Raw genomic sequence first — 14,631 nt, 5'->3', positions numbered from 1 at the left:
GGACTGAGCTCCCCTCCACCTCCACAACCCCAATCAGAGAGTTCACAGCTGCGATATCCTCCAGGCTCCTGGCCTGGAAAGGAAAGACACCTTCTAAACATTTCCTCGCGCACAAGACAAGGCCATCGGTAATAGTTTACGTAACATGGGACTGTTTCACCCCAAAACACTGTCCAACGCCAACATTCTGCACAGCACAGCAGGGCAGGGAGGACGTCAGCCTTCACCCTGGACTCCTGGCAGCCTTTCCCCAAGGCCCCATCAAGCTCCATCCCTCAAGGCAGAATTACATAAGCCCTTTCTCCAGGACGCCCAGCGTCAGACCCCTGGGCCCAGGGCCCTCAGAATCTATCCGTGTCCAGCTGGCCGTGGGTTTAGCTGAAGAAAAAGACGGAGCCAGGGGCCCAGCCTTCGGCTCTGACTTGTGGGGGTGCTCTTCACTCCCGTCTCAGGAGCAGTGCCCTGGCCCAGGAGACCGTGTGTGAACCCTCAAGCTGACAGAAAGCAGCCCCCATCCTCACCCCAGCAGGCCCGGGAACCCAGAATCAGGGAGTGCCCTTGCCCACTCCCCCGACTGCCCAACGGCCATCACAGTCTGTTTAGCGAGCAGTCCCCAACTTCCTGTGCAGGGTCCGCCCTGCCCACACCCAGACCGTGTGGTAGGGAAAGGAGCCCTCCCTGGCCCCAACAACGGACTGGCTCAGGCTCACCAATCAGGGCCAATCAGAACTAATCCTCGGTCCCTTGGGACCTGCACCTGAGGTGGAGGGAGGCCCTGGAGCCAACGTACCCAGGTCTGAATCCCAGCTCTACCACCTGCTAGCTGTGTGACCTTGGCAAGGTGCCCAACCCCTCTGTGCCCCCATTTCCCCTGACAGGAGACAGGGGTACTACAAGCCCACAGCCTGTGAGGGCTTGCAGCGCAGATCACATGAGAGAGCACGCGAGGAACCGGCACACTGCCTGGCTCGGGATAAAGGTCAGTGTGAGGTCTCACCTGGAGCCACACGGCCTGGGAATGGAGCCAGCATGAGAGAGGCCAGGTCCTGGGACATCATCAGAGCCCCTGAAGCCAGAACTCTGCATGGAGATCCCACTTACAGAGCCCCCTCATTACTGATCCCGGTCGGCACTGAGGTTTCTGGAGGAACCGATAACATCCCTGTGACTTGTAGGAATCAGCCATACAATCGACATTCTGCTCAGATCATTAACTCCATCCTGACACTGTCAACTGTGATTGAGAGAGAGAGAGGACGAGATGACGCAACTGCCAGGGTACCCTCCAGCAACGGGGACAGATTTGCAGGCACAGGTCTCACTCTCAGGGGAGTCCCCCGTCCGCTGCTGGTACAGAGGCACCCACAGAACTGCCTACGTCCCATATGGCTGCCTCTGGGAAGGAGAGGCCTATCCATGCCCCTACCCTTCCCAGGGGAGCTTCTGGAATCCAAAGAGCTGGTCCTTCAGCACTCCCAGCAAGGCTAGAGGAAAGATGGGAAAGACCACAGGGGTGGCTGGCCCAGATGGCCCTGAACTCACCCTCGCACATGGCTCCCTGGAGGCCAAAGGCGGGCTGAGGAAGGGGGGGCATGTGTGGGCTCTGGAGCTGAGGCCCGAGCCCAGCCAGCCACACGGCCACGTGTACCAACCTGCCAGGCCGGCACTCTGAGCTGTAATGTAAATCCTCATCTGCAAAGACCCCTTGTAGCTCAAAGGTCCTGGAAAGGGGCGCCTGGGTGGCTCAGTTGGTTAAGCGACTACCTTCGGCTCAGGTCATGATCCTGGAGTCCCGGGATCGAGTCCCACATCGGGCTCCCTGCTCGGCGAGGAGCCTGCTTCTCCCTCTAACCCTCCCCCCTCTCATGTACTCTCTCTCTCATTCTCTCTGTCGCAAATAAATAAATAAAATCTTTAAAAAAAAAAAGGTTCTGGAAAATTACTCCTTCAAGATGCTGAACCTCTGGGGGCACCTGGGTGGCTCAGATGGTTAAGCGTCTGCCTTCGGCTCCGGTCATGATCTCAGGGTCCTGGGATCGAGCCCTGCATCGGGCTCCCTGCTTGGCGGGGAGCCTGCTTCTCCCTCTCCCTCTACTGTTCTCCCTGCTTGTGCTCTGTCGCTCTCTCTGTCAAATAAATAAATAAAATCTTTAAAAAAAAAAAAAAAAAGATGCTGAACTTCTGTACCTCACCAGAGGACCTTTACTCTGCTGTCCCCTGTAGGTAGACACAACGGGTCTGATTACAGGTGAGGGGAGTGAGGGACGGCCCCCTTTCCCTTCAAAGATGGTCTCTGGCCCAGAGAAAGGAGGGGGAAGTCTGCATGCTGAGCACCTCCCGTGCACAGGCATGAGGCCGACCCTTAACAAGGAGGAAATCGAGGCCCAGAGCGTGGCCGAAACACACCTAGGGCCGCTCATCCAGTAAGAGGCCAAACCAGGGTTCAAATCCCACCACCAACCAAAACACACATTGTCCCTGGACGTCACCCGGAAGCACGGCCGGCCTCCCCATCTGGGCGGCTATCAACTGAGTCAGCACTAAGTCTCCGGGCGCTGGGCAAGCGGGCCTTCCGAACAAAACTGAAAGGGAAAAGGAGAAAAGCTGATAACCCGGGCTCTGAGGACGAGCTGCTGGAAAACGGCATCAACCAAAAAGGAAAGCCATCCTCCCATCTTCTGGATCGTTTGCCGAAAGCAACAACAAACACCTGGCTTCATGCAGACGGCTGTTCAAATCCTACCCCGGGGAGCGACCAGCTAGGAACCCCGGGAAGGCTCCCGGGCCCCTCCTTTGAGCCTCTGTGTCGGTATATGTACTGAGAGCCTTAACAGAGCAGCTGGTACTTCGGGGCTGAGCGGCTCCCCATCACTGAAGATCTCAGTCAGAGGCCGGTGTGCACCTCTGGAGGACCCAACAACGCCCCCCAAAACCCAGGGGCAGCCGGGCGGAAGCACCCTCCTCCCCACAGGGGCACTTCCCGGTTTATGGACGGGCCTCCGCAAGGCCCAGCGGCTCCAGCCTGGACCTTCCTCCCCCGCGCAGTGAGGAACCAGGCACCCGAACCTCCCTCAGCACAGCCCCCCAGTTTGGCTGCGCCTCAGTCAAGGTGCAGGCCGAGGGGCCTGGGGGGCAGATTCCTCAGGAAGCACAACTCCTTCCCACCCGGGGCCCCAACGCCCTGCCCACACCTGCTCACAGAGAGGCAGGAACAGGCCCTCTGAGGGAATGGTCAGACCTCCCTTTCTTTTCAAGGACCCCACAACAAATCTTTAGAAAAAGACTGAAGAATAAAATAAAACCTTTTCAGAAGAAAATATTAAAGAAAATAAACTTTAGTGTCAGCGAGGCCAGGTTCAAATCCAAGCTGCCCCTCTATTAGCTCTACAATGTGGGGCTACATCTTCTTTCTGGGCCTTCATTTGCCCATCTGTAAGATGGGTGAGGTGCAGGGGCACCTGGGTGGCTCAGTCGTTAAGCGTCTGCCTTCGGCTCAGGTCGTGATCCCAGGATCCTGGGATCGAGCCCCGCATCGGGCTCCCTGCTCCGCGGGAAGCCTGCGTCTCCCTCTCCCACTCCCCCTGCTTGTGTTCCCTCTCTCGCTGTGTCTCTCTGTCTGTCAAATAAATAAATAAATAATCTTTAAAAAAAAAAGATGGGTGAGGTGCAGGGGCGCCTGGGCGGCTCAGTCATTAAGCATCAGCCTTCGGCTCAGGTCATGATCCCAGGGTCCTGGGATGGAGCCCCACGTTGGGCTCCCTGCTCAGCGAGAAGCCTGCTTCTCCCTCTCCTTCTGCCTGCCTCCCCCCTACTCATGCTCTCTCTGTGTCAAATGAATAAATAAAATCTTAAAAAAAAAAAAAAAAGAGGGGGGAGGGGCAAAGGGGAAATTCCATCCGAAGGGAAACCAATGGGTGGGGGCGGGGGCGCCTGGCTGGCTCAGGCGGTAGAGCGTTAAGACTCTTGATCTCAGGATTGTGAGTTCAAGCTCCACGTTGGGGTAGAGAGTACTTTAAAAAATAAATAAATAAAATTTAAAAAAATTTTAAATAAAAAATAAGAGACCAGAGAGGAAACCAATAGTCCCACAGCACTGAACATTCCTCACAAAAACACCCAGGATCCTAAAGAGGGCAGGAGCCAGTCCTCCCAGGATGGGTACCTGGGACTCACACACACCACGTCCCACATGCCAACATACTCCTTCTCTCCTCTCCAAGGGTCCCTCACAGCCCTGGGAGGACAGAAGAGAACCCCGCACAACCTGTACTCCCTGTACCACCCTCCCCTCTTAGGGGCACAGCCCAGCAAACATTCCCTAGAAGGGCTGGGGCTGTCCCTGGGGACAGAGGGGACTCTGCAGGGCTCACGGCTCTATGGGTCCCTACAACCCAAGACTGGCCAGCCTGCAGGAAGCACTCAATAAATACATGTCCTGTGGCTGCTTGAAGCAATGAATGGGGTGCTTTTCTAAAAGAAGATGGCTGAGCCCACCCCAGACATTCCGGCGGGGGTGGGGGGGAAGGCAGCCCAGGAACCGGCATGAGCAGCCCACGGTGGGGCCCAGATGTTTCCTCACCTCCACACCCCAGCCCTCCGCTGCCAGATGGAAATAGGGTGGAAGGCAGAAATGAAAGCCAAACCCTCTGCACCCACCTACCCCCACCCCCGGGCCCTCTCCAGAAGCAGTGAGCGGGGGGGAAGGCAGCATGTCCTCGTCACTGACACTGCAGAACCCCCACACCAGAAGAGGATCAGGAAGGGAGGCAGGGAGGCTACCTGTCAGCCCCAGGCTGGGGGCTCCCACCGGAATACGTCAGAGGCCGCAGGACCTAGCTTGGACAGGCAGGAGGGCCGGGGCGGTGGCCTCCTGGGGAGAAGGGGGAATCCATCATTCCTGATGCACCTGCCATGCTCACTAGCCCGAGGCGGCTGTATCAGGCCCACCTGACAGAGGTGCGAAGGCTCCGGGACACTTGTCCAGTCACCTACAGCTGGTTGGGCAAGTCTTGCGCTCCAAGTTCACTGCCCTCCCCGCTGCCAACCAACCCTCTGGGTCCAGTAACCGTCCACAGAGAATGCTCAGAAAAGAACACCCTGATTCGCTTCTGAAATGGTTATCAAGCCAACGGTCCCCGGATGCTACGTTCAAGATGGAGGTGAAGGCCACCAGGCAGGGTAGACACAGCATGGTTTCAGGAGTCAACTAGCCGCCAGGGTGACTCCCAGCTCTGCCACTCGCAGCTGGGTGACCAGGCAGGTCGTGTCGCCTCTCCCCGGGCCTCAGCGTTCCCATCTGGCACACGGAGACATGCCTCCCACCTGGGAGGGCAGATTTCCTGACCCATGGTAGGTTCTCGCTCCGCTCTGACGTGAGCCACCGATTTGGGGATGGGGGTGGGGGACCATCACCACAGCCTTCCAGAAGCATGGAGGGCCGCATGGACGAGCCCCAAGTCCCAGCTTCATGGCTCAGGCTCCAAGACCTCTGACGCGAAGCCAACAGGTGTGCGGAGGAAATTGCAAAGTGGAGCCTCGCGGGCTAGGCTGCCGCCCCCATTCCCAGCCCTGGCTGACGACCCGTGTGACATCCCCAGGATGTGATATCCCCAGGACTGTCTCCTGTGCAAAAACGAGTTCCTGTCCAGCCTCAGGACCCACCTGTAAGCCACTGCAAGCCAGTAGCCAGAGGCAAGAAAAGAGGAGAGAGGATTGCCCAACCTGAGCAACCTGAGCTCCCAGGACAGACTGGCCTGGGAACCTTCACATCTGGATGTCCTCCTGGAGAGGCCCTGACCCCCAGGGACCACTTCTCGCCTGTTAAACTCGGCACTAAAGATGCCTGACAGTTCTGGGGTGAGGCCCTAGTAACATACTTTGGGAAAGCACAGTTTGCAAACACTGGCCTGGAGGAAGGTAAAGGTCTGTTAAAAAGAGCAAGCTGGGGTGGCTTCCCTCCCCCACCCTTAGACCCCACCTGGAGGCCTCACCTGAGATTTGGGAAAGGGCAAAGGTCAGCTGGCCTAGGGCCTACCCCCAGGGCTGTAGGATCCCCACCCTCCCCCACCCGCAAGGCTCACAAGGGCTCCTTCCTGAACACAAAGGCTAGACTGGGCCAGACCAGAAGGGAGCATGTAGCCTCCAGTCCCCGGCCCCCAGGGCCCCCAGAGCATGGCTGCAGCCTCAGGTGCGAGACCCAGCCACCCACCTGGCCCCCCATCACACTGCCAGCGAACAAAGATACCAAGGACACTCTACTGCCTTCTTTGACCACCTGTCTAAAGTGGAAACCAGTCGGCCCCTCCCTAAACAGCTGCCCACGGTCCACACGGAACCCAGGGCTACAAAAGGGGCAGGCCAGGGCATGTGGCTTCTCAGCAGCAGACAACGCCCACCCTGTAGCTCATTCGGCTCCCAGAAGAAACGGCTCTCAGCCTCTTTGGTTAAATGTCACCTCCGCAGAGAGGCCTCCTCTGACCACATGGTGCTCAAGTGGCTGCAGCCACCCTGCCACGGCTCTCCCCTGTTCACAGGCTTCCCGGCACTAACTACACCGTGCGGCATTTAAGTGCGTCTGTGTGCTAACTGAACCCCAGCAGGCATGTGGGTGCCTGAGGACAGGGACCGGCCTGCAGCACGGGGCCGGCCGGGTGCCTGCTCAGGATATGCTAAGTGGAAAAAAGAATGAAGGAATGAAGCCCAGGGGCCCCTCCCTGGCCTGGACTTGACCCCCCCCCATCTCTCCCCACCCCACGGTTTCCTTCCGGGCCGAGAGCACTCCAGAGCCACCAGCAGCTTTTGGCTGAGCCACAGGGATGTGGAAAAAGCTTCCAAAACCCACCAGTCAGTTCCTCCCTCCACTAAGAGATACTCTTTTGGGCTCCTACTACGCATGCTGTCGAAGGCCCTGGTTTCAGCAGTGAACACAACTGCAGGTCTCCACCTCCCACCTCTGTAAAATGGCTCTCAAAGACAATGAGCAATGAGCTCAAGTCCAGAGAGAGAGAACACACCTGCTAGGGGCTGAAGATTCTGAGAGAGAGGGAAATCACAGGCACCTCTCAGAAGCTGTCTGGGAGGGACCTCCACCTGACTGTGTGTCCTGAGTCCACCTCCAGGGGCATTCGATGGCTTAGCAGCAGGCTCTGCCAGGGGGCTGACCCACAGGGTGGGATAGTTTCTGGCCACCAGGGTGGGCCAGGGACTTCCTCATAGGAGCGATTCTCAAATCCCCACAGGCAGTGACAGATCCACCCTCTGAGCCCTAAAAGCAGGGGAGGGGGAGGGAACAGTCCCGGGAAGCTGTCACAATCCCCAGCCTGGCCCCATGACGGGCCTACAGAAACCAGCCCATGAGGCCCAGCTGGGGAAGTGCGGGCCACAGGGCAGCCGCTCTCTGAGGGAGGCCTGCAGCAGGCAAGACAAAGCAGCGGGCGAACGGGGAATGGCCTGGCTGCTCCAAGAGGCACCCTGGTGGTACCTCTGGAGGAAGGGGGAGGCACACTGGTCTTGGAGCAACTGGTCTTGGAGCAAGCAAGCCCCCCGCCACATCTCGCTGTGTGACCTTGGAGAAGCCACACACCCCCGCTCCGCCACCAGGCCTGGGTCTCCCTGATGGGAGTCCATCCCACATTCTCCCCCAAGCAAGGCCGCACATGCCCAGGCCAGCTTCCTGAGGGCCGGTGGAGGGGGGAAGGCTGGGGGACACCTGATGCATGCAGGAAGGGGAAGGGGCAGGTGTGCAGCTCCTGAATGATGACGAATCTTACTTTTTAAAAAGGAGGTACCAGGGCGCCTGGGTGGCTCAGTCGTTAAGCGTCTGCCTTCGGCTCAGGTCATGATCCCAGGGTCCTGGGATCGAGCCCCGCATAGGGCTCCTTGCTCGGTGGGAAGCCTGCTTCTCCTTCTCCCACTCCCCCTACTTCTGTTCCCTCTCTCTCTGTGTCTCTCTCTGTCAAATAAATAAATAAATAAATCTTTAAAAAAATAAAAATAAAAAGGAGGTACCAGGGGCACCTGGGTGGCTCAGTAGGTTAAGCATCAGCCTTTGGCTCATGTCATGATCCCAGGGTCCTGGGATCAAGCCCCGCATCGGGCTCCCTGCTCTGCAGGGAGCCTGCTTCTCCCTCTCCCTCTGCCTGCCGCTCTGCCTACGTGTGCTCTCTCTTTAAAAAAAATAAAATAAAAAGGAGGTACCAGAACATTCCTTGAAAAAGCTAGCTTACCAGCTGAATTCACAATACAAGTGGGAACAGAAACCCTATTTACTTGCGACTGTTCAGGACTTGCACTCGTGAGGCCCTTCACTTAAGCCTTTGCCGAACACCCCAAGCCTGCCAACCCACACGGGAGACATGGTCAGCGGAGGCAGGACGGCCTGGTGGTTAGGAATGGAGGTGCCAGCCCGGCGCCCAGGAGAGCCCAGCTCTACACCGGTCCCTGCCTGATGCAGTCAGCCCCACAACATGAATCAATCTCACCGTCCAAAGAGAAATGCAAATCTACAGTCCCATCCCACCCATGCGTGTGGCCAAGGTCAAAACCGTCCGCCATGGGGCTGCGCTGGGGAGGGTGCGGATCACAGGCCCTCCCCTTCGCTGTCACTTGTGAGTAGCGCCATCTCTTTGCAAGCGGCTTCAGAGCTCCCCAGAAAAAGTAAACCGCTGGTGCCCTTTGACCCAGCACTCCCTCATCGAGCCACGACTCCCAGGCCATGGGGCAGGGCACTCGCTGTCCCGCTGTCTACACCGGGCGGCAGAGGCCAACCAGCGGGGGAGAAATGCTTCTGTCGTGAGGAGAGCAGGACCACTGAGCCAGTAAAGAAATGAGGCAAGTGACAGGGATCTGCCTCCCGATAAGGCAGAGATGTGCTATTTCTCTAAGACGCGGGGTTCCGCGAAATGAGCCGTGGCCAGAACACGTGTGTGCCCGTCTGCACAGCACACCCGCAGAGAGAGGCTGCCAGGGGCCGTGGCCCCTGGGGGACGGGAACTCGGGAGCAAGGAAACAGACTGGGGCGCCTGGGTGGCTCAGTCGTTAAGCATCTGCCTTTGGCTTGAGTCGTGATCCCAGGGTCCTGGGATGGAACCCGCATCGGGCTCCCTGCTCCGCGGGAAGCCTGCTTCTCCCTCTCCCACTCCCCCTGCTTGTGTTCCCTCTCTCGCTGTGTCTCTCTGTCAAATAAATAAATAAAATCTTTATTAAAAAAAAAGAAGAAGGAAACGGACTTTTTAGTGCGTACTTGCAGTCCTCTGCTATTTTTTTAACGTCTGCATGTAGTAAGCATTCACAAAGATAAAGGAAACAATAGAAGTTAATAATAATCATAACACAATTGCTCCTGAAGACTCAGCATTTTCGGGAAACCCAGCACAAACTCCTCTTGAATCTGCAAACTTTAAAAAAGAAACGGAAGGCCCATCGTGTGTTAACAGATGATTTTCTCAAGTTCTCATGTGTTAAACAGGCGAGGCCTCCCGGGGCCGGTACGAAAGAGCAGGACCGTCCCTGCGCCTTGGCTGGGTCTGACGTCCCCACAAAGCCCACACCCGGCAGGGTGGCCGGGCAGCACCCATCGTGGAACTCGGGGTCCCTCACAAACGGCCCAGACCAAGAACACCGGATCTACAAATGCCAAAGATCCTGGAGTGGGGAGGCACCCGTGGGCACCCACTCAGGGCCCGCCGGCCACCGGAGCGCCAGCCGGGGCAAGCACCGTGGACAGAGGCGCAGGCGCGCACACGCCCAGCGTCCTGACTCCTCTCGTGCACTCAACCCCGAGCTTGTCAATGGCAAACATCCTCACTTTGCCTAGGGGAAACTGAGGCACAGAGGGCCCAGGGTCCCATAGGTGGTCTGTTGTGGAGCCAGGCTGGGGACCAACAGACGGCACTGTGCAGATGGACTGCTTCTCCCACTGGAAGTCCAGCTTTCTCCCTTGGAGGCAGGAAGAAGCGTTTCTTTGCAAGGCTGAGTTAGGGACAGTCTCGGGGACACTGGGGCAAAGGACACACAGTCAGTCCCTCTCCCACCCCTACGCTCCCAAAATGGGGCTCACCCAGACATTAAGACAGAGAGCAATACCAACCCACAGACCAGCATCACTTCATCCTGGAAAAGAGGCTCCTTCCTCTCCCTAAGAATCTCCCGTAGGAATTCCCAGCCCAGAATGCTAAGCCATCCCGGCAGAAAGGGACCTTCTAGACACCCCCTTTTAAAGGAAGGAATGTAGGATGAGGAGAGGGGAGGGCTGATGGCACCCAAGCCCCCCCCCTGGCAGGCTTCCCAGGCCGGGTCACTGTGAACGCCACACTCCCAGCTCCACGTGGGCAGGGGCTCCACCCTGCTGCCCTGGACTGGCTTGCCTCTCAGGCCAAGCCTCCAGAAGGTGTTCAGTAAACCTGAGGCTCAGGACTCCGGGCCCGGTTCCATCTGAGGGAACTGGTGGGAAAGTCCACGACAAGATCGTGGTCTGAGATTGCTCCATAAACACACTTCCTGCAGGTCTCGTCAGTCCTGCTGGCCTGCAAGGTTCTCTAGGACGAGAACCTCACAGACGTTCTTCTGCTTTTGGAGGCTCTAGGAAGCCCCAGCCTAACCTGGGCAGAGAAGAGACTTAACAAGGAAGCCATGTTCTCCAGTGAAGAGGCCTCGGGACTGGGCCCGGGAAAGCTGATGGGCTGTGAGGGTCTCTTCCTCCCACGCCCCATGCCTCAGTGTCCCCAGCCCTCTGTCCCTGGACTGCTGGAGGCATGAAGTGAGACGAGGTGCCCGAAAGGACCGCATGACAAAGGCAGCTAACATAACAGTAAAGACGGACAGAGAGCCACCCATATCTTCCACCAAGATGCTTCAGGAAGCCCCATGACTTTCCACCACCTCCCCCAGCACAGGTTCAGCTGCAGGACAGAAAAGGGTGAAAGGCCGAAGAAATGGAGAAGGAAGACGGCAAACACTAACAGAGGGAACGGGGGGGGGGGGGGGGGCCAGCCAGCATTTCCACACAAGACACTGTGGAGAACTTAAAAAATTAAAAATTTAAAACCTCCCCAACATTTCCAGCCACCAGCTTGCTTTCTTTGCTTCCCCTGGGAAGTCCCTCCTGGGCATCTTGAAAAAGGCACAAAGGAGAGGGCGTGAGGGAACTGCGAGGCTGCCCCAGTACTAGCAGAAGGGCAGGGAGGATGGTGGAGAAAAAGAGAACACAACCAGAGCCTCATCCGCATCCCTGTCCCCCCCTCACCGAGGGGGACAACAGGATCAAATGGTGCCACTAAAACAAGCTGAGTCAAAGGCCCATCTGTTGACTAGTCAGAGAAGGCCGTCCTATCAAGATGCCCCAGGGGTGTGAAGGGTGGGACCTCATGCCTACCAGACATACAGCCTGGCAGGCCCACGTGCCAACCCCCTACCGCCGCAAAAAACGTGCAATGCCCTCTGGCAGAACAAGGCATTACACACTTGCTAAGGGCACGACTCAGCTTTGCAAGGAAAAGTGTCTCCGGGGGCGCCTGGATGGCTCAGCTGGTTGAGCGTCTGCCTTCGGCTCGGGTCATGATCCCAGGGTCCTGGAATCGAGCCCCGCGTAGGGCTCCCTGCTAAGTGGAGAGCCTGCTTCTCCCTCTGCCTCTCCCTCTGCCCCTCCCCGCCACTCGTGCTCATGCTCTCTCTCTCTCTCTCTCTCTTGCTCGCTCTTGCCCTATCTTAAATTAAGAAAGAAAAACTAAAAAAAAGAAAAATGTCCCCAGGACAACACGGCAGCAGCTGGACCCCTGTGAAGGTAAGAGGGTGCCCAGGTAGAAAGGGCTTTCTGTGGGGGTCTCCGGGTCACCAGGTTGGGCCCATTCTGTAAGTTCAACAAAAGGAACAGAAGTATGGAACCTGCCCCTCTCATGCCTGCCTCCCCATCCGCACAACAAAGGAGCTGGATGACATGATCCCCAACATCCCTTCCTGCTCTAAGATTTTTACAAGGCCTGACATTCAACTAAACAACTCATCTGGTCCATTCAGGCCATCCTTTCTAGCGCTGACACTGCCCTAAACATTCAGAGCAGAGCTTCATATCATTTTCAAACCTTTCTGGACTTTCTCATCAGAGAAAGTCACGGGCAATCAATCATCCAACAAAACAGGAGCGTTACATCCCCAGATTGTGAACGTCGAAAACAGGACAATGTCACCTCTTGGGCCACTAAAAATCACACCAACATTCGTACCAAACACAAGAACAGCAAAGGGCCCTGGCCATCCTGTCAAGGGAGCTTTCTGCACCCAGTCTAGAAATGAGACCACCAGGGGGCGCTGCCCTGAAAGTAATAAAAGAAGAAAAACTCTTTCTTGGTGTTTTCTTTTCCTTAAGCTTAAGCAACAAAATATCTAGAGCTTCTCTAATGAAAACACAAGTGGGGCTTCCTGAGGTTCTAGAATGGCCCAGATGCTTTCTGTCTTCTCTTTGAGGCCAATGTTCTGGCCAGAAGTAGGTATCTAGACTGAGGGCAACAACCTTTTCCGAGAAATTAACCCTCCATGCCTGATTTCCCCCAGAATGGCTGACTTCAGGGCTCGCCATGAACGCCCCTCCAGCCCCGCTTAAAGGCAGGGGGAGTCCATGTGGAGGGAGAGGCAATCTGCAAGTCCAGCAGCAGGACCCAGCCCCGAGTCTGGGCTGGAACTGTTTTGCAAGAGGCTCCTAATTAACGAGCAAAACATACCAGCCAGATGACAAGCATGCTTTAGCTGCAGACACGGGATGACACAAATACAGACAGACCTTAGTAGAGAAGGGTGCAAGGTATTAACTGGGATTTCCCAGGACTCAGATGACTGCAGGAGGAGCTCGGGGACCTCACACCAGCATGGGACTTCAAAGATATGTGAAAGGGGCTTCTCCACATGTCTCCTGTGTCTAGGGCACTTTTTCCGTAAGTGTGTGTGTCTATCTGCAGTGCCACGTTCAAGCATCCTTTTTTAAGGTTCTGAAGTCCTTGGACCCATTTTCAAAGTTCTAGCTGTGAGTTCCTCCTGATTTCCCGATCTCCTTCTGAATTCCCAGGCTGCTTGGCACGCCCTACCGACCATGAAGAAAAAAGCCTGCTTTCTCCTGAGGAAGCCAGCCTGAGAAATGGCAGCCACACTCCATCCCCAGGCCAAAGGATGCAGAGCCAGGAGCTGTTTCATATAAGGTGTGCCCCTCTGGCTGCAGAGAGAACAGCCCCTGGAGGGTCTGCCCAGGGCAAAGGAGCAACAGGCCCTCGGGATAGGCACGAGGGGCACAGAGATGCCACAGGCCGGCAGGTGACCAGCTCAGACCCACCACTTGCTCCACACCAGGAGATAAGGAAACCCAGCTGTTCAATTCTGCAACATGTCTGGGGACCCAACAGGGACAAAAGTGCAAGTAGAACACATTTTCAAGAATCAAATCTACCAAGAGGAGACACTGCAAAACAAAAGGATTCCACCTAGACTTTGCAAAAGGCTTGGGGAGCCAGATTCTCTCAGGCTTTCCGTAAGAACAGGATTCACCTAACAGCTTCCCAGAGGTAAAGCCACAGTTGTACAGCAAGGTGAGGTATACCTGACCCAAGACTGGATGCTTCCGTAACAGACTAGGAATGTGATCTTATTAAAACACCATGAATCTCCTCCATTGAGCACCAGCATGGGGGGGGAGGAGGTACTGGGAGTGGGGGCGTCAGAAGAAAGCCATTCTACACCACATATATTTATCCCACCTCCTCTGCACCAGCCACTCCCTAGCGGTGGGACCCCAGGCGAGGGGGAGGGGGGACCCCACCTCTCTGCAGATCGCTCCCCCTTCTCAGACAGACACGTGGCCCAGAATCACCACCCGGGTCAATTCTCGAGGCTGGTGCGAGGCTTTAATGAGACAGCAAATCACCGCATACATGCCAAGTATTGCTACTCGCCGCACACAGGCTTAACCCGGTGACATGCGATGACAGCTTCAAGGGCTGCACACGCGGGGCATACAGTAGGTGGTCCGCAAACATACAAACAGCGGCGCCCTTCTCCACGAAGGGAACGAAGGCAGAAAAACACTCCAATCCAAAAGTAACCTCCAGCCAGAGGCAGACAGCGTGGACTCCCCGACTTCCCAGGTCCCTCTGCCACCTTTAGCAGCGCCCCCAACGCGCTCTGGGCAGCTGGGGGCTTCCCCACCGGGGGTCACAGTGCACCTGAGAGCCCCAGTCCATGCCACACCGCCCATCCCGGCCGCCGCTCCCCTCGAACACAGCCGGCGGCCACCACAACCACCTGGCCGCTCGAGCTCAAGGTCCCCGCGCACCGCTCCTTCCCGAACGCTCCAGCCTCCCAAAGCAGCCGCTGAGGTTGCACCGGGCTCGGGCCGGGGCGGGGGGGGGGGGTTCCCCGGGCGCCGGGGCCCCGTCCCTCCTTACCTGCACAGCTCGGCGAAGGCCTGGAAATTCAGCTTTTTGATTTTCTTCTCGCTCAGCCAGTAGCCAACTCTCTTCCCTTTCAGAAAGGTCTGCATCTTCCTCCTCGGGCGGGGAGCTCGGGTCCGGAGGAAATCGCCCACAGGCCGAGTGTGGCGGCCCGGCGCGCGCCGCGAGCGTGCGGGGACCTCCTCCGGCGGCGGGGACGCGG

The 14,631-nt window shown here is 57.1% G+C and overlaps 1 protein-coding gene across 1 annotated transcript in view; it reads right to left on the bottom strand.

Annotated features, from left to right (window-relative positions):
- Positions 1 to 14,624, bottom strand: part of ITPK1 (inositol-tetrakisphosphate 1-kinase) — a 169,031-nt gene extending 154,407 nt beyond the window's left edge. The window contains exon 1 of the mRNA XM_044917902.1: positions 14,424 to 14,624. Within this exon, the coding sequence (XP_044773837.1) occupies positions 14,424 to 14,518 (95 nt within the window). The 5' untranslated portion in view covers positions 14,519 to 14,624. The remainder of the gene's footprint in view (positions 1 to 14,423) is intronic.
- Positions 14,625 to 14,631: the final 7 nt, after the last annotated feature.

Source organism: Neomonachus schauinslandi, chromosome 9 (genome assembly GCF_002201575.2).
Source record: "Neomonachus schauinslandi chromosome 9, ASM220157v2, whole genome shotgun sequence".
In the NCBI taxonomy this organism is placed as follows: Eukaryota; Metazoa; Chordata; class Mammalia; order Carnivora; family Phocidae; genus Neomonachus; species Neomonachus schauinslandi.
The sequence above is the reverse complement of the archived record's forward strand: the minus strand, read 5'-3'. Positions and strand labels throughout refer to the sequence as shown.